At 44.4% G+C, this 18844-nt stretch overlaps 5 protein-coding genes across 5 annotated transcripts; all 5 read right to left on the reverse strand.

The window, feature by feature from the left end:
• Nucleotides 1-18: 18 nt before the first annotated feature.
• O0I10_009954 (60S ribosomal protein L10) lies at nt 19-759 on the reverse strand (the record flags this gene model as incomplete). Its single annotated transcript, XM_058489940.1, has 2 exons — nt 19-343; nt 431-759. The coding sequence occupies 2 exons, from the start codon at nt 757-759 to the stop codon at nt 19-21; spliced, it is 654 nt and encodes a 217-aa protein (XP_058339300.1).
• Nucleotides 760-1164: 405 nt separating this feature from the next.
• On the reverse strand, nt 1165-1886 carry O0I10_009955 (uncharacterized protein; the record flags this gene model as incomplete). Its single annotated transcript, XM_058489941.1, has 5 exons — nt 1165-1184; nt 1263-1364; nt 1436-1510; nt 1596-1778; nt 1835-1886. The coding sequence occupies 5 exons, from the start codon at nt 1884-1886 to the stop codon at nt 1165-1167; spliced, it is 432 nt and encodes a 143-aa protein (XP_058339301.1).
• Nucleotides 1887-3938: 2052 nt separating this feature from the next.
• Nucleotides 3939-5893, reverse strand: O0I10_009956 (uncharacterized protein; the record flags this gene model as incomplete). The annotated part of the gene is made up of 7 exons (XM_058489942.1): nt 3939-4234; nt 4295-4363; nt 4417-4611; nt 4680-5404; nt 5473-5513; nt 5579-5634; nt 5695-5893. The coding sequence occupies 7 exons, from the start codon at nt 5891-5893 to the stop codon at nt 3939-3941; spliced, it is 1581 nt and encodes a 526-aa protein (XP_058339302.1).
• Nucleotides 5894-6307: 414 nt separating this feature from the next.
• On the reverse strand, nt 6308-13723 carry O0I10_009957 (uncharacterized protein; the record flags this gene model as incomplete). The annotated part of the gene is made up of 12 exons (XM_058489943.1): nt 6308-7503; nt 7565-8360; nt 8423-8590; nt 8662-8993; nt 9053-9458; nt 9524-10189; nt 10252-10834; nt 10897-11191; nt 11247-11426; nt 11497-11869; nt 11933-12655; nt 12725-13723. 12 exons carry the CDS (start codon nt 13721-13723, stop codon nt 6308-6310), a joined length of 6717 nt encoding a protein of 2238 aa, XP_058339303.1.
• A 170-nt stretch (nt 13724-13893) lies between these two features.
• Nucleotides 13894-18513, reverse strand: O0I10_009958 (uncharacterized protein; the record flags this gene model as incomplete). The annotated part of the gene is made up of 22 exons (XM_058489944.1): nt 13894-14038; nt 14102-14393; nt 14453-14522; nt 14575-14799; nt 14862-14968; nt 15022-15172; nt 15237-15364; nt 15418-15490; nt 15550-15692; nt 15753-15921; nt 15989-16090; nt 16153-16293; nt 16349-16565; nt 16627-16748; nt 16812-16976; nt 17040-17151; nt 17214-17464; nt 17527-17640; nt 17700-17739; nt 17799-17868; nt 17921-18243; nt 18314-18513. The coding sequence occupies 22 exons, from the start codon at nt 18511-18513 to the stop codon at nt 13894-13896; spliced, it is 3360 nt and encodes a 1119-aa protein (XP_058339304.1).
• Between the last annotated feature and the right edge of the window lie 331 nt (nt 18514-18844).

The raw sequence follows: 18844 nt of genomic DNA on the forward strand, positions 1-18844 counted from the left end.
TTATTGTTTCTGATTGATTCAAGTAGCACGCTGCGCCATCTTAAAGTAGTCTTCCAATGGACCCTTATTGGGGACATACTTGATGTAACTACCATCACGCACGACCTTGCCTTCCTTGCGAGCAGCAATGTATTGTTCACGCGTAAGAGGAGTGAAGCCCCACTTGTTAGAAATGAAAATCTTCTGTTGACCAGGGAACTTGTACTTGCAACGACGCAAAGCTTCAAGCACAACTTCCTTGTGATGATCCTTGGTGCGCACCGAAAAGATAATTTGACCAATGTTCACTCGTGCTACAAGGCCATTGGGTTTGCCAAATGCACCACGCATACCTTGCTGCAAACTAGTTTGTCGGAGAGAGAGTGTGTGTGTTATTACAAATCAGGGTCATCATCCTCATCATCATCATCATCAGGTGGATATACTTTACCGATCAGCACCAGCACACGACAACATTTTGTTGATACGAGTGACATGGAAAGGATGAACACGCACACGCATGTGGAAAGCGTCTTTACCAGCATTCTTGGAAATGTACTTGTTGGCACAAATGCGACCTGCTTCCAATGCTTCGGCAGAAAGCTGCTCGTATTCGTTGGAGACAAGGTGGATACAAAGTGGATAGGTATCAACGGATGCCTTCTTTTTACCCAAGTCATAGATTCTTAGCTTGGGGTCGGGTACACCACGGCAGTATCTGCTCTTGGGGTAAGGCTTGTTCTTACAATAGCGGTAGCAACGAGCGGGACGGCGGCCCATGATTTCTGTCAATGCAGAATACAGAAAATTAGGGCATGATGTAACAGTGCTTGTCATTCACTTTTTCATCCACTCACCAAATACTCCTTTTTATTGAAAGGTAAAAAAGAAAAAAAAAGACACAAGAAAGGAGACGCTGATGGTAACGAGATTTTTTATACCATATGGGAAGTGCGACCTGGGCACCATGTCTACGTCACAAGGAACTTTGGCTGCATAAGGAAGCCCGTTTAACACTGTGACATACTATACTAGCCTCCTGCATGTTGTACATACACCACACCATCCAACTCTCTCGCTGTGTTTGTTACCCACGCTTGCCACAAAGTAAAACGGATGATGATGTTGTGTTGTGTTCCTTTTTTTATTATACTGGGAGAGAAAAAAGAACGGTTGCTATTTCCTTTACTCGCGACGACCACGACCTAAAACAAAAAGAAAAAACGCCATGCATATGAGTAATCCTTCCTTCCATTTATGCAATTTCATCATCATCCACTTACCAAAGCCACCACGGAACTCGGGCTTGAAATCACCAGAGGCACCTTCCTTGCGGCGGTAGTCATCACGGTCACGGCGACCACCTTCACGACCTTCACCACCAACTATAGAGAGAGAGAGAGATCCATGATGAGTGATATACATTAAGAGGGTGCATAATGTAAAGATGACTTACAAGCACGACGAGGAGCAGCAGGGCGAGCAGTCTTCTTGAGAGTGGCAGGAACAATCTCTTGAGGAAGGTGGAGGTCTATATTGTATAATCAACGTTCAGTGATATCGCTCGTATAGAAAGAAGAGTAGTGTCGTTGGGTGTCGTATTGGTTGAAACATACATTCACGGAGATAGTCGATACCCTCATTGGTGAGAGTATAGTAGTACCATTGCCACGAGAATTGGGTCTTGACAAGGCCCTTGGAGGTCAAGGATTGCATGGACTTGATAACTTCAAGGTTAGGGACATCAATTTCAGGATGCTTGGCAAGGTTGAAATCCTTGGGAGCGACCAAAGCACCGTCTACAATGCAACATTACTATCCCATTCGTCTGATAAAGAAGGTGCGTAATGCTTACCCTTGAAAAGAGTCTCGTAAATGAGCTTACGGTTTTGCTTTTGAATAAGCATATTGTCCCTGTGCTATAGATACATATACCATGTCAGTAAAAGCCATCCTTTTTCATCCATCCTTTTTCATCACTCATCCATCCTTCTTGTTCTTCATTCATCCATCTGATATCATCTCTCCTTCTCTTTCTCTTTCTCCATTCATCCATTCCCCACACTTCTTACTTACAGCTGATGGAAGAGGGAGTTCACAATAGGCAATCGTTGGGAATTTACTACCGCGAACGCTGCCGGGCTTCTCTTGCCTGATTCGTCAATACTAGCCGCCCCCGCCACCATTGGATAGAAACCCAAATGCCCTACTTGATGTATCATTTACTACACTAGTGTGGCTATCTCTCGCTGTATATCAATAAAATAGCTATCTTACATGATCAACATCGCAAAAAAAGGGACATGTTACGGCGTATGGACAAGAGTTTTACTATCGAATACAGGCTTTGTTCTCTAAAACACAATGAATCAATACAACGCTTTCTCTTCTTCCTCCCTTTTTCCCTTATCACAGCATCATACAATCTTGCATATATCTTTCTATAATACAATGCACCATGTACCCACACACAAGACATCCAACTCAGGAAGAGGAAGGTTTCTTACACGATAGAAACTTAGAAATGGTTGGTCGACGCAATCTCGTATTCGCTTAACAGTAATCCTTTAATAATCCAGCATTATTCACAAGAGATAGATTGAGAGGTACAATGAATCTATCCTTTGGGCGTCCATTGTGCAAAGGTGAATGGATGGATGTGATCCGACGAATCATGCTGCCATGAAAAGGGCGTAACATAGGATAACTGGATGCACCGAATCGTTCAGGATGATAGCGCCGAGGCCAAGTTGACAATGGATGCATAAAAACGAGGCCCTTTCTCCATGCATTGTATATATCCAATTCCCTCCATCCCATATACCAAACCAATCTTCAGATCCATATCCATATCCATAGGAACTCGTATGTATTGAAAGCAAGTTGCTACACGTAAATAAAGCTGCTTCTATACAATGGCTATCTGCTGTCCACGTAAAAAAGGCTGCAAAGCAAGTTGCTGCAAGTAAAGAACGTTGCTTGAGACAATGGAGTAAACACCTTGCCAATAGCAACTGCTGGAATGAATGCTGTTACGTTAGGTTGCCGTAGAGGAGTGTACAAGAGAAGGTGTAGCATTAGCGATTCGCGTGTTGTAGTGGAGTGACAAGATGGCTATGTACACGCCATGCACTTGCCATTCAGTCAAAGCCAATTGGATCAAGAGAGTTGTAAGATTGACATGATGGGTTGAAGCAGGACAATCGTTCGCAGGTGGTAGTTGTACTTGAATGGGGCAACAGTTGAGAATGGGAGGAAGAGGCAAATAAAGTGGGATTGGAAGAGCTGGAAATCAAGTACGCGAATTGGTGTTGAATGATGCTTCTGTGTTTGAGCGTAACTCAACCAAATCCTCTCGAATCATGAAAGTTGAAGGATGGAGATGATAGGCTGAAGCAGGACAATCGATCGCATGCATTGGATTGGTCAACGAAGGTGAATAATGGGAGGAATGGGCTATCAAGTGGCAGTTTACAAACCACTAATCAAAATGAATTTTTTCAAGTTGGATGATGCTTCTATGTTTGAGTGTTATTCAATCAAATCCACTCGGATCAAGAAAGTTGAAGGATGGAGGTGCTTGGTTGAAGTAGGACAATCGTTCACATGCAGAAGGATGGGTAATAAAGGTGATTGGGAGGAATGGGCTATTAACTGGCTGTAACCATGTAAGCTTATTGTAAGATCACTACCCCATAATTAGGAAGCCATTCAACGAGAAATCAAAGGTTAACGAGCGAAGGGAGCAACCAGAGCCACTTGTCTGTATACATCAAAATTACATCAAGTGGACTTTGAAGAGGATGGAAAAGTGGTAGGCCGTAGCTTTCAAGTAGTATTTTAGACTCGTTGTAAGCTCTAATGGTAACTTCAAATCTGAGTACCTGCTCACGCATACTTTAATAGGGTACGTATACTTATAATATTATGTAACAGAAGAGGGGATAAAGGTGGCTCTATTAGGCAACGTTGCCAGTAGCAGAGAATACAAAGAATAAAACCCAAGCGGCAACAAAGAAGAACCCAAAGATTCCAAGAAAAGCATAGTTGTACCAACGTGTAGTACGCTCGTTCATAGCATCGAGACCTTGTTTGGACATCATAACTTCCTTGTCGTTGATCTCAGCCATGCGTTGTTCTCGTTGCTTGCGAGACATTTCCAAAAGGTTGCCAAGGTATTTGTATTGGGTGTACCAGAGCCATAGGATGACCAGCAAGCCTACTGCTGCAAGGCACAAGAATACAATCATAACACCTACAAGCACGTATCATGTTAATATTTGAAACATGAACCATAAGGATATACAATACTAACCGACATAGGTTCCTTCATAAGTGTTATCCTGTACAAGTCCCACCACGATATCCAGAATGGATGAGCCAACTATGGGATAGGCTTAGCTACGGATGACAAGAGGCATTGTGGGCGACACTTACTGTTATTAGAGCCCTTGAAAAGACCAAGACCAGTACCAATGTAATCGGATGGCAAAATCATACCAATGGATGTGATCATACTGATGGGACCAAAGGCGAGAGAGAAGGAATACAAAATCATGCCAACAACAGGCTCCACCATTGTCCAGCCCAAAAGACCACAGCTGATCATGAATAATGCAGCCGAGCAAATCACTACATATTATCAATCACCATCATGAGGATCATCATCATCATCATATTATTCGGTAGGATCCACTTACAGATGGATACACGACGACCAAAAAGATCCATAAAAAGACCGAGCACGGGAGTAGTGACGATGGGAACGACTTGAGAGATACTAGCCTTATAGCCTGCAATCACCTGAGTGGTACCAAAGTGGATTTGCACAAGCTCAGTGGCCACCGATTGATGTACAGTCCACACGGCAGCATACACAAACTCGATGAAAAGGATCAACCAAAAGTAAGGAGGGAAACGCAACACCGATTTGACATGGACGGTCTTTTTGGCCTTGATTTTTAACATTTCAGCCTTGCTCATGACATTGCCTTGCAAGTGTCTTAGCACCAGGGCGTAAATGATGTTCATAATGATCGAAAAGGCACATAGCGTCAAAGCCAGCCAAAACGCCCAAACCCAATCATTCATGCGGATTGCAATAGGATTGGATACCAATGTTCCCAAAAAGGTGGAGAGCCGGCTGATGGAAAGCTGCATGCCAATAGCAAAGGCGAGATACTTTGTACGGAACCATTTCGATAGGAGTGATTCTTGCATCGTCACAATCAACCCGCTGCCAATACCAAAAACGACCTGGCCCACCACCATCAATGAAAAACTGGATATTCTTGCCGCAATCGCCGTTAATAAACTGCCAGTAAAGATCATCAAATTGACAACAATGGTGCCCCACACCGTTCCACACACGTCAATAAAGAAGCCACCGACAATGGGGAAGACCGTGTTGATAATGCTCACGGCACTGGTTTACGTACATGCACGTGAATGTGTGAGTGAATGAAAATGACATGTGATATGAAGAACATTTACCTCGACAACACACCGTAACGAGTATTATCAATCATTAGATTCTAACGAAAAAGGGGCTCCAAGTTAAGATGGATGATAATAAAAAAAGGTCCATGCAATCACTTACCTCCTTAATAGAAGCCTTCATGGCACCAAGAGCAGCACCCGAGAAATGGGATCCCACTTTAAAAAGAAAAGATGGTTAGCAATGATCCATCATCATCATAGCAAGTGTTCATGTACCTGGAAGCATCAATGCGGTCGCGAGTGCGATTAGTTTGTAGCGCCAAGGAGCATTAGCAAGTGCTGCATCACTCTCATGTAAACCATGTTCTTGCTTTTGTTGTTGTGGATCATCGCTAATGTCCTCTGCTGAAGCATAGGGTGGTTCCTTCTTGGTGTCTACGTCCATGTGTGTTTTTTCATCACCATTCGATGCCATCTTGATTGAGAAATTGAAAAGACGAGATGAGTGAAAGAGAAATCAGGCTTTTGGCGGGAGAGCAAGTAAACAATGGCATCCAACTCTTCTTTTTTATATATAGTGGGGGGAAACAGATCTTGTTTAGATCACAAGGTAGTCTACTCACCATTCAAAGAATTCTGATCCGTTGTATGATGTGTGTGTGCGTCTCATCATCCTAGTCATCAGTTATCTGATTGTCCCACGTAGATGATTGTAAGACAAGGGTAGGATCTAACCAGGGTAAAAAAAAGAGTAGTACGGATATGCACCTATCCCGGTAGCCATGATGGGACAAATAACCATATAAACAATTGTGTATTCTTCCAATCGGTCCATTTGTGTTACATGAAACCGAAATTTCTTTTATTCCTTTTGCGATGATCGGAATCTTTACAATGCCGGAGGATAGATTTCCTCAACCAATGCACCATGTTGGGCACTCTGGATCAAAAGACTAAACTTTTCCACACGTTCTACCGCCTTTTCAAGGATATTATCTGGATCACTGTGGTTGAGTCGTGACACCAAGCTGTTGCCATCCGTGACGGTGACGTAGTCAAACACGCCATTCAATCCCGTATACCCGTCCTTCCAGAACTCAACACGACCACCTTCACTCTTTTTAAGTCTTGCGTACACCTTGACGTAAGTTCCTGCCAATGGACGGCTGGTCTGCTTGGCTGCAACACGCACAATACCATATCCTTCGATGAAATGGCATGCCAAATCATTGCTAAAGTGAGCCTTGCGCCGCTCCAATGCTGAATCACTTGTTGTCACTTGTACCATGGCATTGGCATTCAATAGCGTTTCAGGCATATCCACAGCCAAAGTAGATGTAGCCACCTTGCCCACACCAATGACTGCAAAGTCGTCCTCCTTTTCATCGCTAGTCGTAGCTGTGTCCTTGGTGGTGGTGGTGGTTGCTGGGGGACATGTCACTGTTTGCACCATGGTAGGCTTGATCCAATCATATTGCACAGACTGCTGCTGTTGACCACTCATGAATGGGTTCATTGAGAACATGACTTCCACATCCATCTTGTAATATCGGATCTTGACTTGAGTCACGTTGGCGTAGTTCAATAAAAGTTTGCCTTCAGCGCCAATGTTAAAGTCCAATACAGGGCCCTCTGGCAATTGTTGTTGTTGCTGCTGCTGTTGTTGTTGCTCTGTGCCTGTAGCCAAGGATGCTGGTTGCTCCACTTGGTTGATAAACTCTTCCAATCGTACAAACAGCTGCTGCCATTTTTCATTTGTGCATGTCTTGTGCTTGTTAACCAAAGCTCGCACGGCATCCATATCAAGGGTCTTTGTACCATCAGCAGCATCCTCAACACGAATACGCGTTTGCAAATAGGCATTCAGGTAATCCATTTGGATGCTGGAGGGTGGGTTCATGTTGCAAAGTTGCTTGTACATGGCTTGTGCGTCACCTATGCGTTCTTGGAGGATCAAATAATCGGTCAACATGATCAAATCGGATGCCGTGGGTTGCTGCACTAGACACAGATAATCAAGAAGATTATCGTATTGGCCAAAGAAGGTGATGTTCGAGATCTTGTTGATATTGCCAATGGGGTGGGCTACAACATCAGGATGATGAGTTTCACAAATGACGACGATGTTGCAATATATAATTCTTACCTCTGGCAGTCATCATGGGATCATAATCGAGCGTTTCTGGCATATCCTTAAAAGTCACAAGGGGAGATTCTATCACACGACTGCAACGATTGACCAACGATTGACCAGATTGGAGAATAAGCTCTTGAATGGCATCGGGGAATCGGTGATACAAGCCATATTGCCACAATTCGTGTGAAAAGAAGCGTCGCTTACGCAACAATGCCAACACTTGTTTGGCAAATTCTTGTTGGTGCATACGCCAGCTCAACAACGACATGTCGATCTTTTGCAGGTTGGCCTTTGTTTCGAGATACTCAAGGATCTTGGCATCATCTTTGGTGTTAGCCACAAGCGTTGCCCAAGAAGCATTGCTGCTGCTACCAGATGCTGCCTCTGCTGCCATGGCATCCTCATCCGCCAATGATACCGTGATGTTCACAGGCTGCGTTTGACCAAGTAGGGCTGAGCTGCGTGACACAGTAACAGGAGCATGCTTGTACTCTCCACATTCTGGGAAATAAAAGCTGCCCACCACATTACGCCATGTGGAATAAGGTTCGACTTGGATCGTGCGTGATTGGAAATAAGCGGTGTTGTCCGTAGGAATGGCTCCCAAAGGTACTTGGCAGGTCACTTCAGCTGTGCACTTTTTGGAGGAAATGTTGCTGATAGCCAAATGCCAGCCGTAATCAACAGCGGGACGCAATGCATTTGGATCCACCATGTCAAGCTCGTTACCCACAGCATCCTTTTTAACAAAGAATCCTTGACCCAAAAGAATCGATGGATTGGAAGGTGGTGGATTCTCAGCTTGCTACTCAAAAAGATGATAAGTATTTATGTGGTGTGTGTATTTGTAAGCTTCTTGATCCTTACCTTAATGGCACGATAGTACACGAGACAAGGTGTTTCAGCTCGAATAGTAAATCTTGCAGCCTCCAAATCGGATTCTTGCTTGATATGAGCATCGGTTTGGAAAGGAAGCTCCATCAATGAAAGAATAGCCATGATCTCGCTGATTTCATCTGAGGTATAGATAAAGTTCTATTTCATGTATGTATGTGTGTGTGTCAAACCATCATCCTCATCATCTTGATTCCTTTCCATCCACTTACCGAAGACAAGAAGGGTCCTGATGCATGCTCAAGGTAATCGATCCAGAACTGGTTCACAGGAACGGATGGGACATTATCATCGTAATAACCCTTTTCACACCATTCACGAGTAGCCTTGGCAAAGGTGTAAGGGACCTTGGTGGCACGCTTCTTTAAAAGCTCTCGCAACGCTTCTTCCTCCATAAACTTGTCATCCTCGTCATCAGAGGATTCACCATCACCATCACCTTGTTGAAGATTTTCGCCATCACCTTGTCGGAAGTCGTCATCATCAAACATTGCAAAGCCCATATCATCATCACTTTCTTCTTCCTCTTCTTGGTCCACTACTCCTAATTGCTCCCATAAATGAAAAGCTCACGAGTATCGTTATCATTCTTGTTATACTTACGTGCGATCTTTCTATGTCGCATGGCAGAACCGGGAGCGGCGGGGGGTGGAGGCATCGACATCATCATTGCACATCGTGCCCTTGGTGCTGCACCAAAGCTTGCAGTAGCAGCATAACTACGTTGCGCCAGCCCGAGTCGTTGGAATTGATTAGCCACCTCATTCTCAATATTCAACGCACTTGCACCAAGGACCGTATCAAAGCGACTATCGACCTTCTTTTCAGAGGGGGGTTCATATTCGTCCTTGAATGCTTGCAAAATCACAGGCAGCATTTCTGGAACGCGTTTGGCGAGCAATGCTCTCTCGATGGTGGTGAGCTTTTGGTACATGTAAAGATCGGTTGTGTAAACGCTCAAATCCTCATCCGCCAAATAGAGGTCCATAAATGACTTGTTCAATTTGCACTACAACAATAATAGGCCATTAGAGACCACTCCTCTTTTAACAACAACAACAACACTTTTCTCACCTCAATAAATGGCTTGACATGTTCATCGAAATAGGCAGGGTCACGATGCTTGATCCAAAGATTCAACTCATGGCACACCTTTTCCTTATGATGCTTTGATTTTTGCGAAACGGTCATGGATGGCCACTTTTTGAGGAACTCGAAATCCCGAAGCTGGCTTGATGTCATGTTATCGAGCTGATCATAGATCTTTTCAAAGGTGTGAATCGTCTCCCATTCATGTTGGCCAATGGTAAGATCCAAGGATGAGGATGGAGTGAGCGTGGATACGGATTTGGTGCGTACGTAGGCAATAGAGACATCATGATCAGCTTGATGACACATGTTTTGGCAATTGAGATCCATGGATACATCAGGCAAAACGATTTGCTTTGTCAATGCTTGCTTGTTCTGATGAATGGCAATATGGAGGAGGTTGCCATTGCCTAGCTGTGATCGATCCAGCACCAATTGTCCTTGCTCATCAGGTAACACAACGAGCGTCGGCGTAGCATGATTCAAAAAGTTCATATCCCAGGAAGCATCAGGGCTAGGAACAGAGCCGTAGTAAGGAGAAGAAGCATTCATGCATTGGACTGCATCCGCTTCACCTCCAAAGGCATCCACTGCTTGATGAGGCTCCTCACCCTCCAAATAACGTGGCTCGGATCGTGTCACGTGGGTCTCCTATAAATGAAATAATAAGTATATGTATACGATAATAACAAGGTGGGATCAATGCAATTTACCTTTGGATAAATAACAAGGGATGGTTTGGTCAAGGAACTTCCCACCCATTTCTCTGCACGATTGCGATTCAAAATGTACTGGAATTCTTCACTCAATTTACGACCTTCCAAGAATGCAGCAAACGTATCCACCGATGTCTTGAGCATAGCTGTTTCAGGGATGTTTTGGTTATACACCAAGGAGCGTGTTGTGTTGGAAGCACGTTCAGGGACAAAGGCAGTGGTGGAAACCAAGGCAACAGCATTGGATGCATGACAATTGTTGAGCTTGATCACCAGCTGATTCTCAGTCAATTCAAGGTTGTCGATACCCATAGGCGAGGTAATAGGATGGCCCGTTGATTGTGCAAAGATACGTGGGCTCACAAGCCAATCAGACCAATGAGGAGATGAGCTCGTGTCATTGCTGCTAGCTGCATCAATAATGGTACAGTCCACCTGTTGTACACCAAAGCATACATTCTTGCCATAGCTTGCAGACGTGGACAAATAAAACCTGTAAGTACCAGCTGAAAGACCTTCCGGAACATTGATAGAGTCGCTGGTGACGTTGATCTTGTCTGTCATATCATGAAGAACGTGGCTAACAGAAAAAGAGGACGTAAGTCATAACATGTATTTTATATCCTTCATTTCAATGCTTACCCATGCTCGCCGTATTGGAAAAGCGTACAACATTGATCATCACCTTGTGGATATGCCAAGTGGAAAGGCTTGTTGGCAGCATGATAAATGACACTTGGTAGACGTGATTGTGTAGCATCAGGCACGAGATCCCAATTCTTGGAGACTGGGCTGTACAATGAAATGCCGGTGACATGCTTGAGCTTGCCAAGCGAAACCACGCCTTGCTGGTCACTTTGCAAGTTCACATTGATTGTCTCTTCCACCATGGAATGTTGTAGGCCAAGATTCACCACGACACCCTTTTGTGGTTCACCTAAAAAACGCCGCATAAGTCGACAACAAAAGATACTACAAAGACATCAACTTACCATTTCTTCCAAGCATTTGGATGATATACTCGCCATCATTCTTGATACGCAAATAGGCACTGGTGATTGAATCGGTAGCCGATTGGAGTCTCATGAAATCTGACACCTCCACGTCCTGCAATGGAGTCTTTGTGGAAGTAGTCTTGACCTTGCCCCGTAACATAAAGGACAATGAGGACACTACAACAACAATATCCATCCTATCGTCAACAAAAGAATGACCCCCTCCTCATTTCATTGTTATACTTACATGAGCTGGGAACTGTAAAGTCCATTTCAATGGGTTGATTACGTCCCACTTGAAGCTTCTCCTTGGCAAAGGTGCTCTTGATTTGATTGGCATTCATTGCTTCGATGGATAGACCCACTGATTCCAAAAGGCTGAGCGATACAGGTTGACCATGGATCATCAAACGTGGCACGACGACCACTTTGCTTTGCTTGTTGGCAACAAGACTTTCCGAATGCACGTGGAAATCAGCCACCAGGGTATATTCCTCTTCCTTCCATGTGAATTGTACGGGTTCACAATAGCCATCCTCCTCTGTGACAATAAGAGCTTGAGCATTTTCATCACCGGAACCATCCCGATAGGGAATCAAAATGTTGCATTGCTCATCTGCCTATATAGGGTATGTAAGTACAAATAGACTTTTTTGATCGATCCAGCAGCAGTCTCTTATTACCTCATAGTACGTGTTGTTGATCCACAACTTGGCTTTTACAGGTTGATTGTGTTCATCGAGGATGCGGAATAAATGGCCTGCCGAAGTATCCTTGACCAAGTGGCGCAAACGACCCTTTTGTACAATGGCACGACAATTCTCACGTCCACCCACGACATCAATGACCCAAGCGCCACGTCCTTTGAATACGGCAGCATCATCAAGGACCCATGTCTTGTCAATGCGTTCAAGAGGCGATGCATGGCTGTAATCCAATTCAGTTTCCCAAGTGGGGCATAGACCATCGAGGTTGATATCATTGACCTCCAATTTTTTGTTGCGTTGACGATGTTGTACACGTCGCCAGTATTGAAATAAGTCCAGCTGATATGCACGCACACTGACATGTTTCACATTTTTGATTCTCACAGTGAGTCGGATGGGATCCGTAGGCATCAAAGGGTGCGTTTCATAATACAACTTTGTGGTGAAGCGTGGGAAGGACAATTCAACACGTGAGGATATTTCCTTGATATCAGGAGAGCCGAGGATTTGCTGCGCCCACGCGTGGGTTGGTTGTTGTTGGATCAATAATTCGGCATGCAGGAATTCCAATTCGCTCTTGTAATGTGGCCATTCACGAATCATATCACTTGTGCCTTGAGCATCCTTCAAAAGAGCACCCGCAAGGAATTCTGAAATGAGGTCGTCATGTGATATCTTGGGTACTGGTAAATCAGGGATCTAGAAAGAGAGAGAGAGAGAGAGTATAAGTATGTATGTATGCAAATAAAGGTAGGTACTACTACTCACAGAGGGAAGACGAGGTTGGCCTTGAGAATTCCTGCATAATTGTACCACTTCAAAGTATGTCTTGAAGAGATCCATGTCATAGTCATCTTGAAGGATCTTGTCTTGCAACAAACATGAAAGGATATGTCGCTTGAGCGTGTAATCTTCTTTGAGCGTCTTTACAAATTCCCATAGCTTGGCATATTCTTTTGGGTGGTTGTCGACCAATTTGCTGAGATAGGCGGAAAGGTAAGCAACATAGTCATCTGCCACGGAAGGATAAATTTCATGCAATTTATCCAGCTGTTCCAAAGTCAACTCAGCAAACGAAAAGTGCTTTGATCGCGTGTTGTTGTTTTTGTTGTTGTCCTTGAGTGCATTTGCGAGCTTGTCGAGATGATCGGAGCGATGTTGTGGCAATGTGCTTGTTAATAATGATAGCAAGGATTCATTGTCATTCTCGAGTGGCAAAGAAGAAGGCAGCAAGAGAAGGTTGACAGAGTTATTGTGGCGTAGTGCACGTTCCACGACGGCGTTTGGATCAATCAGGGCTTGGTCAAGCTTTGTTGGATACATAGCATCGGGTCCACTTGACGATGGAATAGGAGTTCCAGCATCTTCAGCTGCCGCAGTACTTGTGTTGTTGTTAGCGTTATTGCTAGCAATGCTGCGGATGCCAAGCCTATCACGGATGTATTCGGTGGATTCGGATGTGTTGATCGAATAGGAAAGTAGCTGGAAGCGAGCGCGTAATTGTTCATGAGGACCTGCGGGGAATTGGCGTTCAAAAGAGCGTATGTGTTGACGAATGGAATCCATGAGCTCTTTTTCTTGAGATGTAGGATCACGCGTGTCGGCTGGTTGCTTGGGTACACATTCATACAGCTGTTGAAGGAGGACAAGGCCGTGATAATAATACCAATCCAAAGACTCGGCTACTGCATGTTGACGAATCACATCTTGTCGCTCTCGGACGGTTGTTGCAAAGGCAAACTTTTCCTTCAAGATATCCACAGACATTGAAAAGAAAAATAAAAAGAAGAAAAGGTGGTAGTTGTATTTGTCGTGTCAATGAGGGTCCTTTTATAGACGCGCGTGGGAAGATGGTGATACAAAGGGTGTAGTGTCGGGATGAGGTGTAAAATAGGGAACTAAAAGCTGTGTTGCACAGGATAACATGACACGCATAACTACGCAGCAGCACGTGCCCGCTTCAGGTATTCGGTCAATGGTTTCAATCGCTTGGGTTGCCATTCGCCATTGTAAATGCAAAGCACTCGCATACGTTCGTTGTAATAAAGATCTGGAAGCAACTTCGGCGTGATTAAAAAGTACCTGCAAGAAAGAGCTGAGTTAGGCACACAAGAGCATTAACGTTATATAAAAGTATAAACTCACTGTGCAGTTCCCGGTTTACTGGCACCCTTGACAATTTGCTCGTGAATCATACGTTCGTTTCGAGGATCCATGCCTTGATTGATTTCATCCACTACGCGGAAGGGTGATCGTGCAAGGTTCTGTAACGCCATAAGATATAAGATAGTCGATACTGCACGCTCGCCACCTGATTGTCGTTGGCCTGTGAGGAGTTGCAGCTTCTCGTTGTCTCGGAACTTGACTCGGATCTCAATGCCCCACTTGTCAAAGTCTTCTTCTTGATGAACACACACTTCACCAGCACATCCAATCCCTTTAAAAAGTACCAAATCAATCCACTGTTCCTTACAATCATTACCCACAGCTGCTTACGTTGCAATGCCTCTGAGAATTTGTCACTGATCTTGGATACAACGGCCGTAAGTCGTGGTTCCCATTCATTCTGTATACGCGTCGTTAATAAAATACCCTTTGCCTTCAAGTAGTATTCATACCTTGACTTTGTGTATCTTTTCCTTGAGTGAGTCCAGCTTACGCTGATTGGTTGCAATCTTTTCAGACAATATATCGATCTCCTTCTTGCGCGCCTCGAATTGCTCCAACGCCTTTGGATTATTGGTTTTCAGGGTATCAGCCTTGGCCTTGGAGCTATTGATCTCATTCTCAATTTCATATGTGGACTGCTCCAAAGAACCGTTTTCCCGCCATTGGTTGCGGATCTAAATACTCGTACGTCAGTAATCCCTTCACTCAACCCTATAAAAAGAAACACGACATGTACCTCTCGAAACTCCTCCTTAAGTTCAGGCTCCAAATTCCTGCCAGCACGCTCAGCACCCTCTCTGAAGGTTTGTAGCCTGTGTCGTTTTTGTTGGCAATTTGAAGCAACTAGAGAATGTCTATAAGTAAAGAGGCAATATCATGCAAGTCGATTTCCTTACCTTGTCGATAAGCTTGCTTGGCCTGTTCGAGAACGATGGTCTGATTCCTGGAATACTCCTTTGCAGCGGTGCATTTACCAGCAGCTTGGATCACGGCCAACTCGGAGATATTACGCTCTGTGATTTTGTTGACATGCTCTTTGAGGGTGTTCTATAAAAATGGGCGGCCGTCAATGAAGCCAATCACAACAATGTTGTCCCAATTCCAAAATTACCATAAACCTTGCTGATAATGCAGCACGTTCCTTGACCTGCTCGGTCATTTCTTCCTTCAATTTCTTGACCATGTCCTCACTATTCTCTGGCTCGGCCATTCTGCTTTCAAGCTCATCCTCCATTTCATCTAATACCATAAATGAGCAATGAGATTGACTTTTTACTTGTGATCCATCTTACCGATCTTGGCTTTCATTTGCTCCCATCGCATACGGGCCATTTGGATATCTCTTTTGGCAGCCTTCTTGTCATTCTACAAACAAATCACTGCGTCAGATATTTTCAATCACCCACTGATAAGTGTATACTTACTCTTGCATAACGCAATTCCTCAAGCTTTTGATTAAGGTTTCTCTCATTTTTCTCAATGTCCTTGATCTTGCCCTCGAGATTTTCTCGGATCTGCTCAAGCTCGGCCAATTTGCTGCTCAATTGATGGCGACGGTCATTATCCACTGTATATGAATTAATATGAGCCACATGTACAATCACACAATGGGAGAAGGTCTACTTACGACTATCAGTGAAGAACTCTGATCTTCGAATAGATCGAACAGTGGTTTGTTGTCCTCCTTGACCAAAGCTGTACTTTTTGACCTCGTAAATGCTGTCGTTCATGGCGAACTTTTGGAAAGCACCCGATTGTGCAAGACGATTTTCATCCAATTGTCGTAGAGAGACAGGCTAAAAGTAAACGCAATTTTTGAGTACCCATTCCAAATCCTCTCACACACAGCTTCTTTTAACTTACCACCAAGTTGATATAGCATGATTGGGCCAAACTCTTGATGACAATTTGTGGTCCATCCAATAGTTCATGCACAAAGTAATCCATGTTGAACTTTTTACGAAGCTATGAGGCAAAATTGTGATTAGTACGTGGGTAGTGTCGCTGTAGGATCGCCCATCACATACATCTTCGTTAGACATTGGGCCTCGAACATCAAGATCATCCAAGTTCAACTTTGGCCAATAAGCGGTAACACGCAACCCTTGCTTGTCCATCACCTCGTCCGTAAACAACTTGTAATCCTCTTCGAGTTCACATACGAATGTCTGTATTATGCAATGTCAATGCCATGGTATTCTGAAAAGATAAAAGCACACGAACCCTTAAATGTTGGCCACGAATGCCTCCGAGAATCGATTCCACCATGTTTGCATAACGCACGTCTTTGATATTCAGCATCATGCCAATGGGCCCATGGATTTTGCCTTTGAACATGCCACGATGCTCGCGTAACCAATTGTATGCTGCTGCGGTGTCTGGGAGATGTTCTCGAATAAGAGCAAGACGACGCTGTATCCGATCATTGGCTTCTTTCACACTAGTAACCAACATCGATCAGACAATGGATCCATCAAAAAACCCCCCCTCAGGTCACTTACTCTCTTTGCGTTTTCTGAATGGCGTATTTGTTGTTCGTCAGTCGATCCCCAAGCTCCCTTTTATCTCTTCTCGCAGCGTTCAATTCAACTTGAATGTTGGCTTCCTTTTGATCAATCTCAGCCTGATAGAGAGAGATGATGTTCGTTAGTGTCCTTCCTACTTCATACGTAAACGCGACACTTACAATGGCCTCATCAATCTCGGACGTATCCTTAGAGGGTGGTTCATCGCCGGTACTGCTCTTCGCTCGCTTGATTCTTTCTTCCAAGTGTGCAATCGCTTGCTTGCGCTTCTCTTGTTGTGAATGGATGGTCTTGATCCTATCTTGCGTCTTCTTTGTCTCTGCAGTCTATGATGAAAAAGGTGTCAATCATCCAACCAATTCTTTCTATTCTTCCACAACCATGCTTACCGATCGCTTCACAGCATCACCAATCTTTGTCAATCGCGTCGAGTATTCCATGACCTCCTTCCCCAAATCTCTCTTTTGTTGCTCAGCTGCAGCCTTGGCTTGTTCGGTTTGTCTATGCAATTCATCCATTAGATGATATTCCGCTTCCCCATCCCGCAAACGTATAGTACATACTGAAGCACCTCCTTGATAGGTCCCAATTCCTCTTCAAGTGCCTTTACACGCTCCAACTCTTCCTTCTCAGCCTCCTTCGCTTCGTCGTATTCACGCTTGGCATCCGTATATCTAGCCAATGGGAGTTGGGCTTCCAAAAGGGCGACTCGCTTCAAGAGTTCTGCTCGTTGTTGCATCTTTAGCACATCTCGTTCCAAATACTGGTTGCGATCCTTGAGAGACTTGACATGTTCTTGATCGGAATCGAAAGACTAAAAGTGTGTCTGACTTTAGTACCCAATACGCATATACACACGCATAGATTTATGTTTACCTTTTGCAAATCACGTTCCTCGTTACGCCATTCAATCAATTCTTGTTGCCATTGAAGCAATTGTCGTTCTCCAGCAGCCTCTTGTGTCTTTGTCAATAGCGATGTGGGTGTCAACTATAGGAATAAAAGTGATCAATACACACATGCAGATCATGAATAGGATCGTATATTACCTGTGCGAATTCAGCAACCTTGTCTTGGGGCAAGAATTGGCTATAAGCATACTGGTTAATCATCATCACCATGTTGTTACATCTCGCATTGAACCATACCAAAGATTATCCACTTGAACGTTGAGCTCTGAAATGACAGCCATCACTTTGTTTTGAGGGGAGGGTCGTCCTATATATGGAAGGATGAGCATGCTATATATGAAACATATACTTTTACATACCATCTAAACGCCATGATGACTGATTATTCGATTTTTGGATCGTGCGTTGGATGACAGCATTCGGACGACCTCCTGTACGTTTCAGCTCGATCTGGATCATGGCCTCATCCTCGCCCGTTTTGACAAACTCTGCAATGTTCTTGGCACGTCCCAAAAGCGCTGGTGTACCTCCCAGACCCAAAGCAATAGCACATACAATAGTCGACTTGCCGGTGCCGTTAGGTCCAATGATCATGTTGAGCTGAGGTCCAGGGCTGAATTCGCAGTAATCGTAGGTGACAAAGTTGCGTAACTTGATCTTGACAATGGAACCTTGAACGTAGCTGTTGTTGTTGCAAGGAAAGAGTTGGTGGGTGAATGTTGCGTTGAATGACGTTATACATGTATAGTTACCCGTCTTCGTCTGCTGGTAAAGGTGCGTCAAGTTCACTGGGTTCGCCAATGTCGGATTCGCTGTCGCCTTCTCCTTCACTGCTGCTGCTAATGACATCGTCCTCGCCATTCTCCATACGTGCACGTTTCGCCATTCGCTGTGAAAGATCTAGGAGTTCTTGTAATCCAGGGTCATCGTTCTCTCGTCGTCGGGTGGACATTTCGTGGAGTTGAACAAGAAAAGAGAGAGCCGCGTTCCGTTTTCGTATCGCACGCGTTAACGCGCCTTGGCCCCCATCTCAATTTGGAAGACAGCCCCACCCCCCCCCCTCAAGGTGGATTTGTTTGTTGCTACTGCTACTGCCAATATTACCCACTCTCGCACCTTATACTTTTTAGTCCAATGACATTTCTCAAATACTCAACGTAGCTGCGAGTGACATACTTTATCACCTACGTTAATCCAAAGAAGGTCAGCGTAATAGTAAGTGGATTTATCAGTGATGGATGATGTAGCTCACACTCTTACCATAGCGTAGGGAGGTTGACCAC

Source organism: Lichtheimia ornata (genome assembly GCF_029851405.1).
Source record: "Lichtheimia ornata isolate CBS 291.66 chromosome Unknown scaffold00062, whole genome shotgun sequence".
NCBI classification, from domain to species: Eukaryota; Fungi; Mucoromycota; class Mucoromycetes; order Mucorales; family Lichtheimiaceae; genus Lichtheimia; species Lichtheimia ornata.